The sequence below is a fragment of the Zerene cesonia genome, chromosome 3, assembly GCF_012273895.1.
Source record: "Zerene cesonia ecotype Mississippi chromosome 3, Zerene_cesonia_1.1, whole genome shotgun sequence".
NCBI lineage: Eukaryota > Metazoa > Arthropoda > Insecta > Lepidoptera > Pieridae > Zerene > Zerene cesonia.
Window position 1 is genome coordinate 8,758,298 of NC_052104.1, and position 21,304 is coordinate 8,779,601.

A 21,304-nucleotide genomic window follows, 5' to 3' on the forward strand; every position below is an offset into this window, starting at 1 on the left:
TTACGCCAATAGCGATGTATCGCATGATACTTCGTCGGAGTCAAACGAATCCTCCTTTGTTTGTGACTCAATATTAAAGCACGACCGGCCATTTGTGCATGCTAGAGAACAAATCAGTCCAACTTTTTTGTTACCACATTTAGCACTGCATCCCTTTTAGCAATTTTTGTTTGAGGTTCTTTTATAATAAAACTTACCGTTTTGCTGAAAATGGCGAAAAACTAATTTTTTTGACCTTTGACCTTGAATAATTTTTTTTTTCCTTACACGGGAATGATGGGGAACTTCTAGACATTGCTTATAATTATGTTTTGAACAATTTCACTGAAATTCAGGTTGTTGGGACTTTATGTACCTTCGAATGTCTAAATTGACCGGACTACATGTGTTTTTTTTTTATATTATAAATACAAGAAATTAGTAGAGTTTTTATCAACCCAATGTTGTCATACTTGTTTTAGATGTCTATAAATAAATAGCCACTTTTAATGCCAAGTGCCTTAATTCAAAAATTCATATTGGTGACAAGCTTACATCACGGCCGGCACATATCCGTTTGTTAACAAACTTCGGCACGCGAGCGCGCTGAAGCCCACCGCCCCGCGCTGCTCGCCATGCGTCTCACGTGAACCCCGAATAGGCCCCTCGGACACCATACCAAGTGCCCGTTTAAGGATATTTAAGAGACGCAAGATTGTTGTCACGAAAAAATGATAAAAACTTTACAAATTAAGTACGATATTCAACGGATACGATAAGATCGGTGAACTGAACTCAAAGTATACGTGATAAATTATACGCTGAGCACTACCGCCCTCCAAATTTCAGTCGGACAACGGCGGAACTATATTATACGCTAAATGGCATTGTAGTGATAGAATTACGTCCATGCCAATTTTTTGCCCATGCATTCTAATGATCAAAAGGGACCGTTGGGCTAAAAATGAGGGTCGGTCAATCTTGCGTCCGTATATCGGACGCACAAAGTCAGTGGGACGCAGCATCATCGGTAAATCACGCCATGTATGACGCAACATGCCCTTCAAGATTTATATATATATATATATATATATATATATATATATATATACAACTTAAATAACACATAGGCACTTTTTATACCGATATTCCTACGGGATACGGACTTACGCGGTTTCAACCGCGGGTCACAGCTAGTCATAATATTCATTCATTGCCAGAAAGAGCTGGTATTTTTACATAACCTTGGCATTGTATAGAATACCGGATTATGCAGATTGCCGGTAACATATTTATTATACTACTGTAGTATTATGTTATCTGTGTTTATAACATTAAAACTTACACGGACATATTGTACCAATAGATGGCGCTGTTCTTGAGAGCTTGCTTCTGAGTCGCGCTATTTAATTTTTTTTCAAGCAAATCTTAAGCTCATGAATACGAAGCGTATGTTACTCTGGTTTCCCTTCAAAACGTATAAATCTTTCGCCTTTTACTAAAGATTTCCGTGGAGGGGAACACTCAAATGATTCTATCTCTATTTTTGAAGCTCTTGGTCTATCCAAGGGTATTATTATTCTATTATCATAATTATATAATAGTACATTTCAAATAATGTAATATTACAATGAACATTCAAATTGTTTACTACATTACTAGGTTTTGCCCGCGGCTTCGCACGCGTTAGTTTAGGGTAGTTATGTACACCCATCAAAGTCTGTTACGTAGTTTTAAAGATTTAAGCACACGTAGGAACAAAGAAAGCGACTGTTTTATACTATGTAGTGATTGTGAACCAATGATATGTCCATGTTTATCAACCGATATTATAATTTATATCATAAAATACATAATTACAATAATCTTAGATCATAAATAGTTGCTACATAAACAATTCTATACAAAACTGACTTAATACTGACTTTAAAATGTGATTGTGATACAATTTATATTGTTATCAGAGAAAAACGTTAACAAAAACAATTTTATATATATTCCTTGAATATGTATTCACAAACATACTTTTTTAAATAAATTCAACCTTATTCGAATTTATTAAAGTTGAAATTACAAGCACAAGAGATATAACGGTACGAAAATCTCAAATTTGATAGACCCAATTTAATTATTATAGCATTTTCTTTAGTTTGATTTTACGCCAGTATTATACATTTAGAAATTAAATACTGACAGTCTCCCCGTGACCACGCTCGCTGTAGTGTCCGACACGTCGGGTTAGTAATATAATGAATAAATCGCGTTTAAAATGCGTTATAAAGTCTTTAATATCTAGACCTAATTGTTAGCTTAGTATTTGATACTCTGTGCATATAAAGAGCATACGCGTTATTATGCATATATTATTTGTAAATGTTGTTAATGAATACAAGAAAATATCATCTCGCCTTGACTGGCACCGGTTCATGGTACTTTTGCTCATTAGCATCATATATCCACATTATTTTATAGACGACCCTGAATAATATAACTCGACAATAGTATTCTGTCTTATTATACTCGAAATAACCTAATATTATGGTAAAGTTTATTAGGTGCATAAAATTTATATGCAGTTCAAATATATTTATTTTTGAACATATCAACCCCGCTCTCAAATTATGGCACCAGCTTCCAAATAAAAAAAAAATGTTCAACCAGTACCTGTAACCAGTCACAATAATGAGATACCAAACACAAAAGAATAAAGTCGAATAGCCTCCTCCTTTCAAATCGGTTGACAACAAAAGCGCACTAAAGGAGTGAAATAAAAGAAAATATTAATTAATTGTTATACCCATAGATAGGGATGTCGTTTTCTGAAAATATATTTTATGAGTATGTTTCGTATTTATACGCTTCGTGTCCTTATCACTTACTTCCATTCATTTCATACATTCAAATATTGAGTAGCATTATTCACAAATTATTAAAGCTACACTAAGCGCAATTTAGTAGTGATAGAAGCACGGTATCAGCTGTCGTACAATGTCTATAGCAGTTCCATCATCATACAACTGCCTTTATCGAAGACTAGCTGCGCCCCGCGGTTTCACCCGAGAAGTCCATATCCCGTAGGAAAATCGGGATCAAAAGTTGTCTATATGTTATTCCAGTTGTCCAGATGTCTACGTACCGAATTTCATTGCAATCGGTTGAGTAGTTTTTGCGAGAAAGAGCAACAAACACACACATCCTTAGTCCATACAAACTTTCGCATTTATAATATTAGTAGGATAGGATATAGTAGGAGGATAGGATTTAATACAATTCGCTTAGATTTTCTCAATTGGAAAACCTCTTCATGATCCTCTAAACTAGAAAATGCCTGAGTAAATGCGCACATCGCAGCCCTACCTACAAACGTGAAGTAAGAAAACGCTGCATTATAATAAATATTTGCGAACCGTCACACGCACGAAGGTTGCTTCAGTTCCAGCGAACTGCAAGGTTGCATTTTATTGTAACGAACGAGGATTGTTCATTTAACGACTTCCCGAGTTACATTTTATGGGGATTTAAAAACTTCTGAGTGACTTCGCTATCATAAACATGCGATTGGCGTGTCATAAACGGGGGGCTAACTCATGAGATCGAGGTTGAAAACAATAGGAAATATTCTGGAGACCTGCTTCCTTCTCAGTCCATTCCTTCTGTCCAGTCGTCGCCTTTCCTTATCGCTCATCCCTTACAAGGCTCTCTGCGAATGTTCATGGGCGGTTGTGATCGCTTAGGGGGCGTCCATAAATTACGTGAGGTGTTTAAGGGAGGGAGGGGGTCAAGTAAAATCTTTCCAAATCTCACTTGGGGGAGAGGGGGGTTTTAATAAATATCACGTTTTTTTTTAACAGAAAACCGTGAAAATAAAGTTTAGTTAAAGTTAAAAAAAATAATCTAGTAAAATTTACATATGTCAAAACTTGATATTATTAGTATTCGTTATTTATCCTTTTAAATCCCGCGGACGGATGATTTTTTTCTTTTCCTTTCTTAAGTCCAATGGGTTCATAGTCAAAATATATTTCAAAAAATCTCACGTGAGATTTGGGGAGGGGGGGAGAGAGAGTTAAGGAAAATCTCACGAAATCTCACCAAGGAGGGGGGGGGGTCAAAAATCCTGAAAAATGTCTCACGTAATTTATGGACGCTAAATTTCATTGCAATCGGTTCAGTAGTATTTGCGTAAAAGAGCAACAAACACACACACATCCTTACAAACTTTCACATTTATAATATCAGTAGGATAGATTTGATTATGATTATTGCACTAATTATAAAAATAACCGAAATTATATAATGTAATTTTTCAATACTAATAACAATGTGACCGTGATTTAAATCCGTTAAAATGTCTACTTTAAAAATAAAGATGTTATCCAATAGCAATTGTGTAACCCGCAGCAAACCTTGACAGTGATAGTGTCAGACGTACTGTGTGGCGTGGCCATTAGACGAGCGAGGGAATTATTGCATTAAAACTGGCGGATTATACTACTACTATTATAAATGCGAAAGTTTGTAACGATGTGTGTGGGTGTTCATTAATCTTTCACGCTAAGACTACTGAACCGATTGCAAAGAAATTTGGTACGTAGATAGCTGGACAACTGGTATAACATATAGGCAACTTTTTATCCCGACATTCTTACGGGATACGGACTAACGTGGGTGAAACTGCGGAGCGCAGCTAGTCTACTATAATTAAATACTATGTAATGTTTGTTATAAAGCTGAAAAGTTTATTTGTTTGCTTAGTTAATTCAAGAACTAGAGTATTTAACATTCGGATAATGTAATGGGGGCTTTTGGGAGCGCCCGATCGTTGTGTGATCCATTATATTCTATCTATTACTGTTGTCTTCGCCTTCATACAAAAATATTCGAAGATATTGACACAACTTATTCTATTACTCTTTAAAAATTACTTTACGCAGTAACATTGAGAATCGAGGTTTCATATGGGTATATAACCCATTAAGAACCCGTTAAGAATTGTTAATATGTATTACGAATTTATATTAAATTCGATAGTCTGTAATAAAAAAACGTTATTTATAGTTATATTAGTTAGCTAACTAATATACTAGCTAGCTAAATTTAAGCGGTTGTCACATATTTGTCTGAAGCATGAATTACGAAATACACGCTTTAAATAAATCTTTATTTCTTAGGTTTTTACTTAGGTTTTACTTAGGTTTGTTTCTTAGGTTATTATTGTACCAGTGGATTGTGGCTCAGGCCCTCTTGCTAGGTAAAACCTGTGTTAAGAGGACCTGTAAATAAAAGAAAAAATTACAAAACTATTTTTATTATTATACATAAGTACTTGTCTGCTTAGTTTAATTACGCGTTGAATCGCTATTTCAATAGCGCCAACGGATATCGATGAGGTCATCCACGGCCCTACATTTTATCGATAAATCTGAAAAACAATTTATTTTATATTTGACGGACATCATTACGTGCGGACGGAAACTCTGGAGTATTTTCAGATGTTTTCATAACCTCCGGCGTTAAATTAAGTTACGTGTGAAATAGAAAATTACTTTATAATACGTAAATTTTGTAGACGTTGATTTAATATGCAGCATTCCTATCCATTAGGGATTATACATACATACTAGTAACGAGCCGTGGCTTCGTCTGACAACTGGCAAAATATTCACGATTTAAATATTTTTTAAAGAGAGAAAGAAAGAAAGAATTCTGTTTCTTTCTAAATATTTTAGAATTATTATAGCAAATTTAGAACTGAAAAATTAATATAAAAATTATTGTTTCATAATACCGTAGGGTACATATTTTGTTAATATATACTTTAAAAATAAAATCACTACATGGTTTAAAAACAAAGTCGCTTTCTCCGCCCTATGTCCCTTTGTATGCTTAAATTTTTAAAACTACGCAACGGATTTTGATGGTTTTTTATAGATAGAGTGTCAAGACGAAGGTTTATGTGTATAATAACATTAACTATTAAACTACTAAACTACTCCGAATTTAACGCGTGCGAAGCCGCGGCCAAAAGCTAGTATACTTATAAAAAAAGTCGTTGCCCGCAGTTTCTACCAAGTGTGTCAAACATAATTTCCATAATACAAAATTCTCCCTTGCATTATATCAAAATTCATTCTTAGCGATGTCGTCATATTAGCTATCTGCATGCCAAATTTCAACCCGAACGGCCCAGTAGTTTCGACTGTGCGTAGAACAGTCAGACAAACCTTGCGTTTAATATATTATGATTGAATCTAATAAATCAGACAACACATGCTGTTTTCAATATACAAAGGATCTTTAATAACTCGAAGCCATATTGACTGAACCAAATTCTCCAGCCGCCATCCTGCAGAGCGGAGTTCGAGAGGAAATTGAAGAAGATAGAGTTCGACGCGCACCGAGCGGCCACGTTCAGTGGGGAGAACCACCACAAGTTCTTCCTGGGGCACATGATCGTCTTCCGGATGCATCTCAATAAGGTTTGTAGATACCACCATCACCATAATTGAATTCGCTGATAAACTTCGAGCAAGACAGTTGTGATGGAGGATATGCTTTCGGAGTAGACAGCCTTTATGATAGACTAGCTGTTCGCTCTGGTTTTTCTCGGGGTACATATATAGCCTATGTCACTCAGTGAAATTGCAGCTTTCTAATGATTAAATAATTTTTAACCTCGATCCAATAGTTTATCCATTACAAACAAACAAACCAAATATAATAATATATAATATTAGTGTATATATATAATTATTTTTCATCAAAATATAACATAATTATCACCAATTTCGGTAATATAATTAACATGTAACAAATTTTATTCTGTACTAATTTATGCAGTTATAGGTGTATCTACATACACTTACATTCGTTTGTTTAATCCTCTCAATATTTTAAAAATTTTGTACATCTTAAATCATCATCGAATGATAAAGGAATTTATTCATTGATGTTGTCCCTTTACAGAGTGAAGAGTACATAAAAAAATGTGATAAAATCATAAAAACGTGCGGCACGCCGTGTGAAGTGAGTATACTTAATGTTTTCTTGTGTTTGATTTTACGCGAGTATTATACATTTAGAAATTAAAGACTAGCAGTCCCCCCGTGACCGCGCTCACTGTAAAGTGTTCGAAACGTCGGGTTAATAATATAACGAATAAATCGCGTTTAAGATCCGTTAAAAAGTTTTTAATTTCTAAATGTATACTTAATTTATTACCCCATACATCAAACAATACATGTTACAAATAAAGTCATCGAAGTTTTTCTCCTCACATTCTGAAATGCCAAATGTCATCCGCCTGTCAAACTTATATAGAACCACGTCAATGGGTTGAAGTGTACCAATAAAAACTCAGGCAGAGCTGGGGCGAGCGGTTAGTCCTATATATTTACTAAATTCGCTACAATACATATGTATTTATGATATTACATAACGTACTCATCGAACGATCAAGGTGTGAACTGACATTGCATCACCAACTCTCTTTTAAACACATCATCTACGTTCACAACGCAATTAATCGAAGTTAAATATAAATCAAGATCATTGTACTGGATAATTATACTACAGACGTTCGAACGTTCCTCGCTTTAGACGTTTTTGCCATTTATTAAATTAACTAGCTGCGCCACGCGGTTTCACCCGCGTAAGTCCGTATCCCGTAGGAATATCGGGATAAAAAGTTGCCTATATGTTATTCCAGTTGTCAAGCTATCTACGTACCAAATTTCATTGCAATTGGATCTGTAGTTTTTGCGTGAAAGAGTAACAAACACACACGTCCTTACAAATTTTCGCGTTTATAATATTAGTAGGATTTAGATATTTCTCGTAAAATCGAAATAGGTTCATCAAAATCGTCGAATCTAAGTATTTTAATCGACACTTTAGAAGCTTGGAATTTTAATAACGGTGTTTTTATTGTAGTGTGGTATGGCAGTGTATCCTACTAATATTGTAAACGCGAAAGTTTGTATGTATGGATGTTTGTAACTCTTCCACGCGAAAACAGCTTATCGTATTTGTATGAAATTTGGTACTGAGATAGATTATAGTCTGGAATAGCACATACGCTACTTATTACCCGGGTACCACGCGAGTGACGCCGCGTGTAACAACTAGTGTGGTAATATCATCTCACTGATAATAAACAGCAAATTTCAAATACATCGTGTGGAAATTCAAATTTGATAAAAAGCAGAAAAACCAATTTAATTTACCAGTTCTAATCATGTCTCTTTCTGACATTGCATATTTCAAATCACTTAAGTGCTTCAAAGTATGCAATAAGTTGATGCAAGTACAAACTTCAGAACGGCCAAGTTGTAGTATTATAAATACCCTTTTGACGGAATTAATTATAATGAAAATTCTCAATATCTAGCTGTTCCCCCCGGCTTCGCCCACGGTACATAGCCTATGTCACTCAGTTAAATTGCAGCTTACCAATGGTGAAAGAATTTTTGAAATCGATCCTGCAATTATTGCGTAAAAACGTTACAAACATACAAAACTACGAAAGTCTTCTCATAATATTAGCATAGACAAATAATGACAACAATCGCCTATCGCCTCAGTTCCTACCCGTGGTCAATTAATTGTAAAATTACAAATTCGCTTCCAGACCACACCCCGTATAACCCGCTGGCGCCGTCTCGCCCTGACCGAGATCCACCGCGTACGCGACGACATACAGCACTCGCGCAGATCCTACAAGGATCTCCTTGTGCACGCGCACCGCAAACTCAATCATTTTAGAAAGCGCGCCACCTTGCGGGCGCACGACGCAATCAACACGCTACAAGCCTGCGTGCGACATAGCTAGCTTCAATATAACAAAAAATTCACTTAGATCTCGTCTAGGTATCAATTGGTAATGCGAGTCATGCTTTAAATATAACATTAGTTTAGTAATCTGCCATTTGAGTAAATGTAAAAATGTTTACGAAGATTGAATCATTCTCTAATACATTTGTTTCTCTTTGAATAATGGATACTACGCTATACAAACTATGTTATGACTGTAAGTTATAAAAATGTATAAGTTTATTATCAACCAATAATATTATACTTGTTTCTATGTATGCGATTGTAAAATTTAACCATTCTGGCTTGTGTTCAAATTAAGATAAGATTCAACTAAGTTCCTAATTGGTATTGAAATTATAGATATAATGAGAAGGGGAAAATGAATTTAATGTAACGAATATTTAAATAAAACTCCTTCAGTAATATTTCTTCTTTAGAATATGATACGTAATCAAAATAAGATCTTCCATTCATGGTTCCAACTCTAAACATATACAGATATATAAAATTGTGATTAATAATATATGTGTTGTACAAAGAATATTTATTACTTCATTTTATGCACACAACTACAACTGTACGTAATGTATACGCCATAAATCCGATTTGATAATAATTATTATTTTTATATAAAATTTATATTATTAAACGAGTTTTCGATAAACGATTGTGAATTGCACGAACGACCTTGAGAATTACACTAGTTAAATAATTAATGTATCATCATCATCATCATCATCATCATCATCATCATCATCATCATCATCATCATCATCAGCCCAAATATGTTCCCACTGCTGGGACACAGGCCTCCTATGAGGGTTAAATTAATGTATAGTCGTAAGTTATTAATAATAATTGCCATATAAAATTGTATAAACTGCTATTTCACTATATCTATATTTAACACATAATATATTTTGCTTACTAAATATTTGTGCCATAGGTGACTAAGTTATTTGTATACACAATTGTTAAATACAGTGACCGGTGAAATAGTTTTAAACCTGAGGATATGATAGTTGGAGACAATAAATAATGAATTAACTGCTTGTTAACTTTACGTATGAATTACATCACTACTGAGAGAAATTAAGATAATACTCAAATTCAGAACAGATGGTGCCTTTATGAAGATGCCAAGAGATCTTATCAACCTGATCTGAGCTCGGCAGTGTGAGCCCGAATTTGTACATATTATTCCGTGTCCAAATCTTCAAATCTAATATGTTTTTGTAAGTATATCGTGGCAACCTCCAAGCAACTACTATTATCATTAGTGGCGGATTTACCAGCAGGCTGAGTAGGCTCGAGCCTAGGGCGGCAGATTTTGGGGGCGGCAAATTTGGGGAACGATTTTTTTTTTTCACCTCATAGAAATCAAAAAGATTTTTCTATGTCGGTTTTCAGCTGATGCCCGCAACAAATTTTGTCGATGACTTTTCTCTCTCGCTTGCCATTACACATTTCGGGTTCACAAACTTTCACTTGCATTGTAAAAATAATGTATGAAATGACAATTATTGAGGCAAGGGCGGCAAAAACTATTCAGCCTATACCCTGAAAATTTGTAAATCCGCCACTGATTATATATCATATAATTATAAAGTGTTTAGGAATCAAGTCAATGCTTATTTCACCAGACATCTGGTATAAGGAAGAATTTGTTCATTAGATCTATTCTATGTATATATTTTAAATTTTGACTTTCGTCCATCAAATTGTATTTCCAAATATCTTATTTTCTTCATCATAACTTCTGATTATAATTTTGTCCTTCATAAATTTTAAATAATTAAAGTTGATAAATCTCGTAATGGTCCTGTAATGTATTATATGGATGTATGTTTATAAGAAGGTATTTTTATATTGAACTATTAAAATTATAGATATTTTAATTTTAAGGACAATCAAATTAAGTTGTTTCGTAGACCTTGTTTCACATTTATCATTCATATTGAGTTTATTATATATTCCTAATCAAATATTATAAATTTTCTTACTTTAATAAACTCCCTTGATGTATAATTCATAAGAAAGCATAAATTGTTATCATTTATTAAGTTAAAAACATTTTACTTAACTGTAACTAATTCGAATATACTCCATTAATACTAGTTAATTAATGAATGTTCGTGATTAAACAATTTTTGTTCAGTTGGTTTAGTTTTACGTAATTGAAAATACATATTTTTATGAATACAATTACTTTGAAAAAGTACCTAATGTTGAAAAAGTCTCTAGTAAGTTTATATTTTAAGAAAAAGGACATAGGTTTTCAATTCGTATATATTTTTTATATAACAAATTTTTATAAAATATCCTATGTTTCTGCTCATTTCTTAAACATAGAAACGGATATTCCAAATTCCATGATCTTCGTTTTCATGACTTCGCCATCACAGAGCAAAATCAAATTCAAATCAAACCCTAGTTGGTTTGATTTGTATTGATTTGGTTGTATTAACAACCACTTAATAATATTGAAGGCGAAGAAAGGTCAGAGATATTCAATGCCGAGGTATGTCTAAACCCTTTACTGAATATAACTATGAAAATAATTATCAACACACAAATGCACCAAAACATAAATATGTATTTTCAATCACATTTAAATATAATATAAGAATTAACACTGATGATCGTTTGATAAAATAGATTTCCCACTTATTGTCAAAATGTCAGATTTAGGCAATATTTTATGGAAATTGCAAAATATTTGATATGTACAAAATTTAGAGGAAAATAAATATTAATTTTTACCTTTAAATTATTTACAAGTATCTTTTAATTTATTTCAGTTTTATAATTATACTTCAACGTAATGAAAACCTCACAGCATCCTGTCGTTGGCAACCCTACGTTTCTTAGGGTTGCCTAAGACATAGGGACATAATTTCTATAAAAAAAAATCATTCTTCAAACGATCACCCTAGTTATAGCATAATATCCCATTGCTTTATTCTGCAGCTATCTGATTTTTATGAAATCAATTTTAAATTGTTAAGAGAGTGTTCAATGGATTTGCTATTAATTTTTGTAATGGTCGTTTTTCAACTGAAAACCCCATATTTAAATAAAAAAACATGATAATTAAACTTTCTGAAACAATATGTAAAATTGAAGAACAAAGTAAATTTATTACACAAAGTATTTTACAGACGCTTACCGCAAATTTAAATCTGGCATTGCATTCCCGAAATGCTGAATTGATTTCCCAAACCGATTATAAATAAATAACAGAAACATGCAGAATCTGACATTGGGATCTCTGGCTATTATAAATTAGACATAGCCTAGAATTATTTGTACTTAGTCTCACTGTGATAGTCGTAATTTATTAAATTATTGTAAAATAACAAAATAATGTTATATCGAGAGTACAACTATTGCTAATGTTTGTTGTTAATTCGATGAATATTTTTATAATAAAGTCTTAACGAAGTATTCTGGTGTTTTATTAATAACTAGATGTGCCCAGCGGTTTCACCCGCGTTAGTCCGTATCCTGTAAGAATATCGGTGTAAAAAGTTGCCTGTATATTATTCCAGTTGTCCAGCTTTCTACGTACCGAATTTCATTACAATCGGTTCAGTAGTTTTTGCGCAAAAGAGCAACAAACACACACACATCCTTACAAACTTTCGCATTTATAACACTAAGTAGGATTAATAGGATAGGATTTATTTTTCTTTAATTTTTCCATATTTTTATCTTTACCGGACTTTCTATGCCCTAAGCGATGTTCAAATGTCATTATAATTACACGTCCTAGAGTAAAAAACTATTAATTTACCCAACGTTCGCCAGGTCACAACGAAGATTTCTTTCATTTGCCAATGAAGTCGTACCTAAATTATCGATAAAAGTTGTTCAATTCCTGTTTCGATTATCGATTTGTGATTAAATAAAATACTAGCGGTCCACCACGGCTTCCTCGTGGTACATATGTATTCTATAGCCTTCTTCAATAAATGGGCTATCTAACACTGAAATAATTTTTCAAATCAGACCTGTAGTTACTAAGATTAGTGCGTTCAAACAAACATATTTTTCAGCTTTATAATATTATTATAGATAATATGCATTGTCCATAATATGAACTTTAAAGATAGACATATGAAACGTTGAAAAATACTTGGCAACAACAAATTTACCGATTCATCGCTTTAAAAACAACACACTCCGGCCACAAAGCTAGTATATTGCCTTATCTATGTCCCTTGACTCCAAGAACTTGACACCAGGCGCTAATCTAGTGCTAGCACTGATGCGACTAAGATATAATGTGTAGTGTTTATTTTATTTTCTTACTTCTCGCATATGTGTATTGTAAGGTGAGTGCAGTTTCCAGAATAATGTAACTAGACATCTTCTTTATTAATGTGATCGAATTTTCTAGAAGTTTAATATATAAGTAAGCACATGATGAAAAAACTGTAAAACGAATGAATAATGCTTCAAAATCTTGTAGTAGTTATTTCTAAAATTACGATATAAATATTCTAATTATGTTATATAATATCTATAATATAACGGAATACATATAACATTTAAAAATTTCTACGAAACAATAAAACGTTGCCAATTCACCATACACTTTTCAGATTCCACCAGATAACGTATCTGGAGTATTACTGAAATACGAGGCGTACATAAAATCATCCCACGACCTCGAAAAGAGCGACAAAGCCCTCCTGAAGAGCTGGGCGACGGAGAATCAGGTGTTCCTGGTGAACGTGACAGCACACTACAGGCTGGATATGACTAGGCACAAGGAACACAGCTTTAGCACTAATTCAGTTAGTCAGAACGTAGGTTATTGTAATAATTTTTTTTGTAGCAAAATAACATGTAGGTTAAATTCTTTATTCCCTAAATCATATTTTAAAACAATTTCTTGTTTTTAATCTGTGCAAACCATACTATAGGTACAATATTTATGTTATTATTAAGTTTGTCTCGTTCACGTCACGACAGACATCAGGAGCGCTGAAACATCTCATTCCTGTGGGAACTAACTGTTTCGACGCGGGCAAAAAGCTGGCTATCAATAATTTTGTACCTACTAAATACAATCTCAGCACAATCTGTTGTCTTGAAGAAATCGTTATTTTGCGATAAAATCTACTTTTGTGATAATGTAACCGAGGTTGTCTCAAATTGTTAAAAAAATTAATCAAAATTAGCCTGGGCAATAAAGCATAAATAAATTAACAAATTCTACAAACACTAATTACTCTGTTCAGTGGATCGATTGCTTATCATTACACGAGAAGGAAATAAAGAAATCGGAAAGTACGTACTATGAAAGTGAGAAGAAATGCCTCAACGTGGCGAGCAGTGCTGACAGCGCTGAGAGACGATCTGTTCACCAGGTTGCTAGAGAGGTAATATAAAAAAACATTTAAAAGCTGAGGAACGTAAGCCGTAACCTCGGTAGGTAACAATCGAATAAAAATATTGTAAACCTTTGCAGTAATATATTACTGTAAAAAATGTAGTAATTAAAGAGATATGTTTCTCGTTAAGTGAAAAAAAAAACTATTTAGAAAACTTAAAACTTAGACGCTTTATTGATCAACTCAATTTTGTTACTTGCTCATACAGAGTTTACGGAAGACTAGCATTTCCAGTCAAGACAATAATATCATTGCATTGTAATCGATAATTAATAAGTTCACAAAGTTCGAATCCGTTTAAAGTGGGTCAAAATCGAGTTTATAAATCGGTTACATACATAACATTTAACGTAATTTCAGAAATTAACATTTTTAGATAAAGAAATGGCGGAAAAGCTATAGATATCTGGCCAATCAGTGTCACCAGGAAAATCTAGGAAATGAAGAGGCTGTTGGATTGTGTTTAGTCGAATATGTAAGTCTTATATTTGAACGCACTAAAACATCTGATTCGCATGGAATTTTTATTGGAAAACTAGTTTATTATACTTCTTTTGGTATTTTATAATGACGATCTTTTGAAATACGTGTAGCTAGGTAACCGAGAAGCGAAAGAAGTAATAAGGAGCATAAAGTAAATATTAACTGCATTTTGTTCTAGGTGCAGCGAGATAACTACGACGTAGCTTTTCAGAGGTTAATTAATTTGAAGCACAGAGCGATGGCCGATCTGTATCTAAAAATGGTATATGCTTCGTTTGGATTGGAAGAGTGTCTGAAATCATGCTTGTCTCAATATCTCAATACAATTAGAAGCATTATGGACAACTTGAATATATGTTATGATATGAAAAATAAATATGGCTCCGAATATTTCCTGTTTTAATTTTTTGGTCTTGTAAATTTAACTGTTTAATGATTAAAACTGTCCATCACACTGGCATCGCCTGTGGAACTTTATATAGTATATCGCACTCTGGCTACACTTACAAATGCAAAAAAAAAAATAGTTTTCGAAAGCACAGCAGTAGTTTCTAAGATTAACGCGATCAAACAAGCAAACTGATCAGCATTATATTAATGGTAGATAGGAATAAATGATGATATTTAAAAAATTAAAACAACGCAATTAGAAAAATCATCGTTTATTCATTAATATCATGGTATCAAATACTTCGTTGTAAATGTACGTATAAAATATGTACAAAAATAGTTAACATACAGTACTAGATATGTATAATCTAAAATATTCTTTTACTTTGTACAATATTTTGATTTATAAAAATTCATTGACCATAAATCATTTGATTTCATTGGTCCATTAGTTTCCTTAAACTCGTTGGTCGATGAATTTCTCTTTAATAATACAATTTTATGGCAAATTAATCGATGCATGAAATTAATATCTTAATGTGATATTTGAGTAAATAAAATGTGTATATTGTCAGGACTAAAAAGCTGTCTTTAAAATCACAATAGAAATCGAAATTGCCAAAGCATTCGAAAATATTACGATATCTTACCTAGACATAATTGTATAAAAATAAATTTCACAAAAATCGATTTCATTAAATAATTTATACCGTACAAATAAAAAAATAATTTAAAATAGTTACATCATGGCTAAGATTTTGAGATTCTGTAAAAAATATCACAAAATATTATAAGTCTTGTGTTAGAAACGTGTAAAATGTTCAATAGTCATCAGTAAAAATACTACAAAAAATTAACTATAATTTTAAACTATATATACTATAGGAGTATTACATTTAAATGGACGTTGGCGACGTGTTACTGGTAACTTTGAAGGTAGAAATTGGTAGAATACAGTAGTTGGTAAAAGGCTTTGAAATAGAAAACTTAGAAACGATTTTTTCAATTCTTCAAGCACCTTATTCTATAGGAAATAATATTATAAGACACATGTAAAATGAAGAAGGTAGCAATTAGATCACTTTTCGAAATCGTTGTTTAAAACGATATCCATATCGAATAAACAATATTGAAAAATGATCCCTAAAAATTTCAGAGTTAAAAGACGTGATTAAAGTAAATAGATTTAAATATGATGACATCTATGCATGGATCTGATGTGAAAAGATAAGTTCTAATGTTACACTATATGAAATTTAAATATTTGTTTAAAAAAAATATAATGCTCTTCGGATTTACACTTATAAGTTTTTTACCATTATTATGCAATATCAATAACCCCATAATCAATTTAATGAAAATATAAATAATTTTTCGTGCTAGTTACCTTCTGGAAGTATTTCATGAATATATATTACTAGGCGGTCGTCCCGGCTCTGCCCGCATATCAAGATTCCTGTTTTATCCCAAAGGAACATTAAATGAGGATAAAAAGTATCCTATCACCCAAGTCAGCTCATACCCTCTATATACCAAATTTCATCAAAATCCCTTCAGTATCGGCGAAATTAACGGACAAACATCCAAACTAACCAATTTATATTTATTATATATTTTTGATATCGCGGATTTCTATGAATAACTGAAATAACACGTCGCCAACATGCATGCATTTCATTTAATTATATTTACATATCAAAACTTATCGAGATTTTTCCATCTCAAAGCTAATGACTCGTTTGTCTTCTTATTATAATAAGTATGAAATATACAGGTTCTACAAAATGCCTATATCAAATCACTTATAATATGTTTTTGATAAATGCAATTTTTTATTTAAATTCTATTTAATTTTTTCATCATATTAAATAAAGAAGCAGCTTTCATTCTGAGAAAGATTTACGAGCATTATTCATGTGTGGAAACAAGGGAATATATAAATATGAGGAAAAATTTTATAGTCATGTAATATTAAACTATGATATTTGTTTTTTATGTTACAGTTAAAACCCATTTTCCGTTACTATACGTCATTCCTTGTTGGAACACGTCGTAACTGTGGTTTTAACCGTAACATTTAGACTCACATTGTAAATCGCATTTAAAATAAATATTATGCTATTTTAAATATAAACATTTTGTAAAACCGCATGTCAATAGATTATCTACTCTAACAGCTAAGTATAATTAATCTAGAGGGGTCCCAACCCCGCGGGGCGCGGTGGGGGTTCCGGGGTGTCCGCTGTCGGGGGTTTGAATGTGCTACCCTATAAACAAAAAAAAAAAAAATTAGGTATCTAATGTATATTGTACACATTATACAAAGTAGGGTAATATTAGAGTACTTTAAGTAAATTAGGTATAACTTGCATTTATAACTAGAAAACAACTAGACCGATTTTGACGATGTCTTGCTAGGTCTAGTATAAAGAATACACAATATACTAGCTGGCCCGGCAAACGCTGTACTGCTTTATTCTCTTAGGGGTAAGATAAATCTACCGGTCGATTCTCGGACCTACACGATATGCGCACAAACAAAATTTAATAAAAAACGGTCCATCTGTTTCCGAGCAGTACGGTAACTGACATTGTGAAATGAGAATTATATCTTAATATGTATAAATCGAATCTTGAACTTGTAAACCGATGTTAATGAATTGAAAATATAAAAGTTGGGATAGTTATATGTTTTATATAATACATTATGACTGGCCGGGCGGAGCCGGGTCGTGCAGCTAGTACACATATAGAGATACAAAAATATAGAGAACCTGAAAGCCCATAGCGGCCTCGAGCGGTTCGGGCGAGTCGCGGCCGAGCGTCGCGTAGTCGCCGAGCCGCTCGCGCCCGCCCGCTATCGTCGCGTACGTGTTGTCCGCCACCTAAGCATATGAATGAATGAATAAATGAATGAATGAATGAATGAATGTGAAATTTTGAAAGAAAGAAAAAAGACGCGGCTTCGAATCCCGCCTCGTGATCAATTTTTTTCTATTCTTTCGAATTTTGTCGTTTATGAAGCAAATTAAATGCTATAAAACTAAAAATTAAATATGTAAATGAATGTATGAATTAATATTTCTTTTGTTCGATGAATTAAAAAAGTAAAGTGTTCAATCTTGTAATGTGTAACATTTATGATATTTTTAAAGATCACAAAATGTACATGTGTATTGAAGCCATACATTAATTTATAAACATACGTCGGCGTGTGCACAACCACTTACATGTGACCACAATTTATACGCAAGCGTTGACATGAATAAATAGAAAAACACAATACGCAATAAATAAGAGTAGTTAAGAAATAGTAAATAGTATAAATAATATTACTCCAAGTGAGTAGGTTTTTTTATAAGTCAAAATTTTTTTTTATTTAAAAATATAATGTGATAATGAGTTTTCGTATGTGGATATTTGTCTTACTTAAAATGCTCTTTTATACATAAATAGTTTTGTGCACGTTAAACTGATTTTATAATACTTCTAAGCTCATTATCTCAAAATTATTCCATTACAGTTACTAGTATATACCTAATCTTAGAAAAACGAAATGGCCTTCGTGCTGATCAAGAAACACACATAATTACCTGATTTTTTTATTTGTTTAATTATTATTAAGTAGATTTCTTCCCACGTCTCAGGCTGGTCAGCCAACAAACACATTATGATCAAACACACCTTTTTTTAAATATTTTTTGTTTTATTACTATCATTCACTATCTGCTTCTGTACCGAACTAGCTAATAGTAAACTACGCTCTATACACTGGATTTTTTGGATTTTATTTTTTATTTTTTGTTAATTATCACAGATAGACTGCTCCTGCGCCTCAAGCTGATCAAAAAATTAGTTAATCATCAACTACGACTCGATTTTTTGTAAATTTTTTTTATTATTATAACTCACAGGCTGCTCCTGCGCCTCGTGCTGGTCGGCGAACACGTTCATGGTGAGCTCCTGCTCCTCATACGGCCGCAGCTTGGCCTCCAGCCACAGCGGGTTCTCCGTCGTGCTGAGCTCTTCGAGGATGCGGCGCCGCGCCAGGCTGTCGCCCTTGCTCGACTGCAGGGACGGTGGGGGGATGACCCTGGAAAACGGTGGGTAACTTATAAATAAAACAAAATATGTTTTTTACTTTTAACAGGAAAATAGCGGCCTTTGGGGGTTTTAAAATCATAAATCTCTAACAGCAATGTCGATCAATGTCACTGGCAATTAAGTAATATTAATTTAAAAAAATAAAACCGCATTTAAATTAAACTAGACCAAATTTGAATGGGCCCACACTAAAGCAATTAATTAATTAGTAAATTAAAAAGTTAACTTCCCTAAACCACAAGCCCTATAAAAAAACCAGAAAAAGGAATTATAAAAAAAAAACTACCGTAAACTAAAAATTACCCATAACATTTAGAGAGCTGTCGCGAAAGCAAGAGAAGTACATTTTTATATATATAAAATTATCATATTTCAGTGTTAGTTACCATACTCCTCCGAAACGGCTGGATCCATCGTTAAGAAATTTTTTGTACAGTCTGAGAAACGGCCAACATCTATTTCACATACTCCTAAATGATAAGAGTAAGGAAGAACAGCGTTTGCCGGGTCAACTAGTATCATCTTACTAATATTATAAATGAGAAAATTTGTAAGGATGTGTGCGTGTTTGTTGCTCTTTCACGCAAAAACTACTGAACCGATTTCAACGAAATTTGGTACGTAGACAGCTGGACAACTGGAATAACATATAGGCAACTTTTTATCCCGATATTTCTACGGGCTACGGACTTACGCGGGTGAGACCGCGGGGCGCAGCTAGTTTATCATAATAATAGTACAGTTATCGTCTTACCAATGCTTGAGGCAGGCGCACACCACGACGAAGGTCACGATGCCCGTGAACAGCACTATCAATAATGCGATTAATGTCGCCAGGGCGGGGTCGAAGCTGTCCGGTACTGGAAATTTAAGAGATACATTTCATTTTATTTACTCATTTTTAATATGATTTTGTACTTAAACTTTAGTTTCATGGGATATGAGGTTAGGTTGGGTCAAAAAACAGGTTATATACATTTATGTGGACTGTTGACAGACTGATTCATTCCTGTTTGCTTTCTGAATCTTATCTAATTTTATGGATCCTTTACCTTTGGAAGCAGCACTAGCGGCGACCAGGGTCTCGACGCCGTACTCCTGGTAGACGTCCTTCAGCTCGTCGTACTTCGCGTCGATGCTCGCTAGCACCTGCTCCACGGGCAGCACCTGCCAGGTGGTCGGGTCTACCGCGTGCAGGTGGATCTCGCACCTGTAGATGGATGGATTTTGTGTTGAATTGTAGGGCTTTTCGGGGGCATATACCAGGTCTCGACAGATGAGCGTTTTAAGAATTTACTATGATTTTGAACAAGGGGGCGATTGCAAGTTGTTTTTACACTTAACTTTAAACATCAATCTGATGATTTAGAGACGTCGTAATTTAATTGAATTGTTCATTTAATAACACACACCATAACTTTTTCACTGATCACGTGTTGTGTTTCGTCGGTTCGGTCGGTGCTTGTTTTCTTAATCGATATTGGTATGTGAAATAGTATGGCACTTCCACAGTAGACCGGCGAGAAGTAGATGTACGACTACTGTGTTTTATATTTTGATTGGGGGAGCTGGAGACCCATTTTCTGTTATCACCCTTCCCAGATCTTTAATGTCGTCAATTCTGTCTTTATCCCTTTCCCTATACAAGCGAGTTTATGCGATGCTCACGAGCCAGGGTCATCGCTAACCATCAGGCGAACCACCAGCTCGGTTGCCTGCTAGAGACCATTCCTTCTCGTCACCGTTTTTTCTGAGCCAGAGCTTCCCACCTAGATATACGTGCACGTATATCACATCCCCTCTTCCTTGACCCACATTCTAAATATACGTGCACTCCACTACATCACATCTCCACTTCCTTTCTCGTAGGATTTTGTTCAAACGTCAGACTATCAATTATAAAAAATAATCTAAAAAAAAAAGCTCGTATCCCCACCAGTCGTCCATGCGGCGGTCGGGCTGCACGAGCGGCAGGCGGCGCGCGGGCACGAGCAGCGCGCGCGCGGCGCCGCCCAGCCGCCGCGCCGCGCGCCCCCCCGCCGCCGCGCCGCACGCGCGCGACACCACCAGCCGCAGCAGCGCGGAGCGCTCGATCACCCACACCTGCACACATACACGCACCAGCTTACACA

General features: G+C 34.0%; 3 protein-coding genes and 1 non-coding gene across 4 annotated transcripts in view; 3 read left to right on the top strand and 1 right to left on the bottom strand.

Annotated features, from left to right (window-relative positions):
• The window catches only part of LOC119839494, a 24,879-nt gene extending 15,357 nt beyond the window's left edge, over window positions 1–9,522 (top strand). The window contains exons 3-5 of the mRNA XM_038365785.1: window positions 6,318–6,458; window positions 6,946–7,005; window positions 8,609–9,522. Of these exons, the coding sequence (XP_038221713.1) occupies window positions 6,318–6,458; window positions 6,946–7,005; window positions 8,609–8,809 (402 nt within the window). The 3' untranslated portion in view covers window positions 8,810–9,522. The remainder of the gene's footprint in view (window positions 1–6,317; window positions 6,459–6,945; window positions 7,006–8,608) is intronic.
• Window positions 1,434–1,551, top strand: LOC119839522. The gene has a single exon (XR_005288259.1). It is a non-coding gene; the product is annotated as a U5 spliceosomal RNA (small nuclear RNA).
• Window positions 9,523–12,982: 3,460 nt separating the features above from the next.
• On the top strand, window positions 12,983–15,126 carry LOC119838454. Its single transcript, XM_038364404.1, has 5 exons — window positions 12,983–13,130; window positions 13,401–13,607; window positions 14,043–14,183; window positions 14,572–14,670; window positions 14,857–15,126. Exons 1-5 carry the CDS (start codon window positions 13,080–13,082, stop codon window positions 15,079–15,081), a joined length of 723 nt encoding a protein of 240 aa, XP_038220332.1. The 5' UTR covers window positions 12,983–13,079; the 3' UTR covers window positions 15,082–15,126.
• Window positions 15,127–16,664: 1,538 nt separating this feature from the next.
• LOC119836973 (cadherin-87A-like) overlaps window positions 16,665–21,304 on the bottom strand; it is a 45,795-nt gene continuing 41,155 nt past the window's right edge. The window contains exons 31-36 of the mRNA XM_038362451.1: window positions 21,109–21,275; window positions 20,225–20,382; window positions 19,927–20,032; window positions 18,981–19,161; window positions 17,843–17,953; window positions 16,665–17,335 (exon numbers count right to left, since the gene is read on the bottom strand). Coding sequence (XP_038218379.1) covers window positions 17,261–17,335; window positions 17,843–17,953; window positions 18,981–19,161; window positions 19,927–20,032; window positions 20,225–20,382; window positions 21,109–21,275 — 798 coding nt within the window. The 3' untranslated portion in view covers window positions 16,665–17,260. The remainder of the gene's footprint in view (window positions 17,336–17,842; window positions 17,954–18,980; window positions 19,162–19,926; window positions 20,033–20,224; window positions 20,383–21,108; window positions 21,276–21,304) is intronic.

Excerpts from the sequence above, each read along its gene's own strand:
- LOC119838454 (XM_038364404.1), top strand. The coding sequence starts at position 13,080 with ATGTGTAGTGTTTATTTTATTTTCTTACTTCTCGCATATGTGTATTGT. Across the intron at positions 14,184-14,571 it reads TTCACCAGGTTGCTAGAGAG|ATAAAGAAATGGCGGAAAAG; the intron begins GTAATATAAAAA and ends TAACATTTTTAG. Across the intron at positions 14,671-14,856 it reads GATTGTGTTTAGTCGAATAT|GTGCAGCGAGATAACTACGA; the intron begins GTAAGTCTTATA and ends ATTTTGTTCTAG.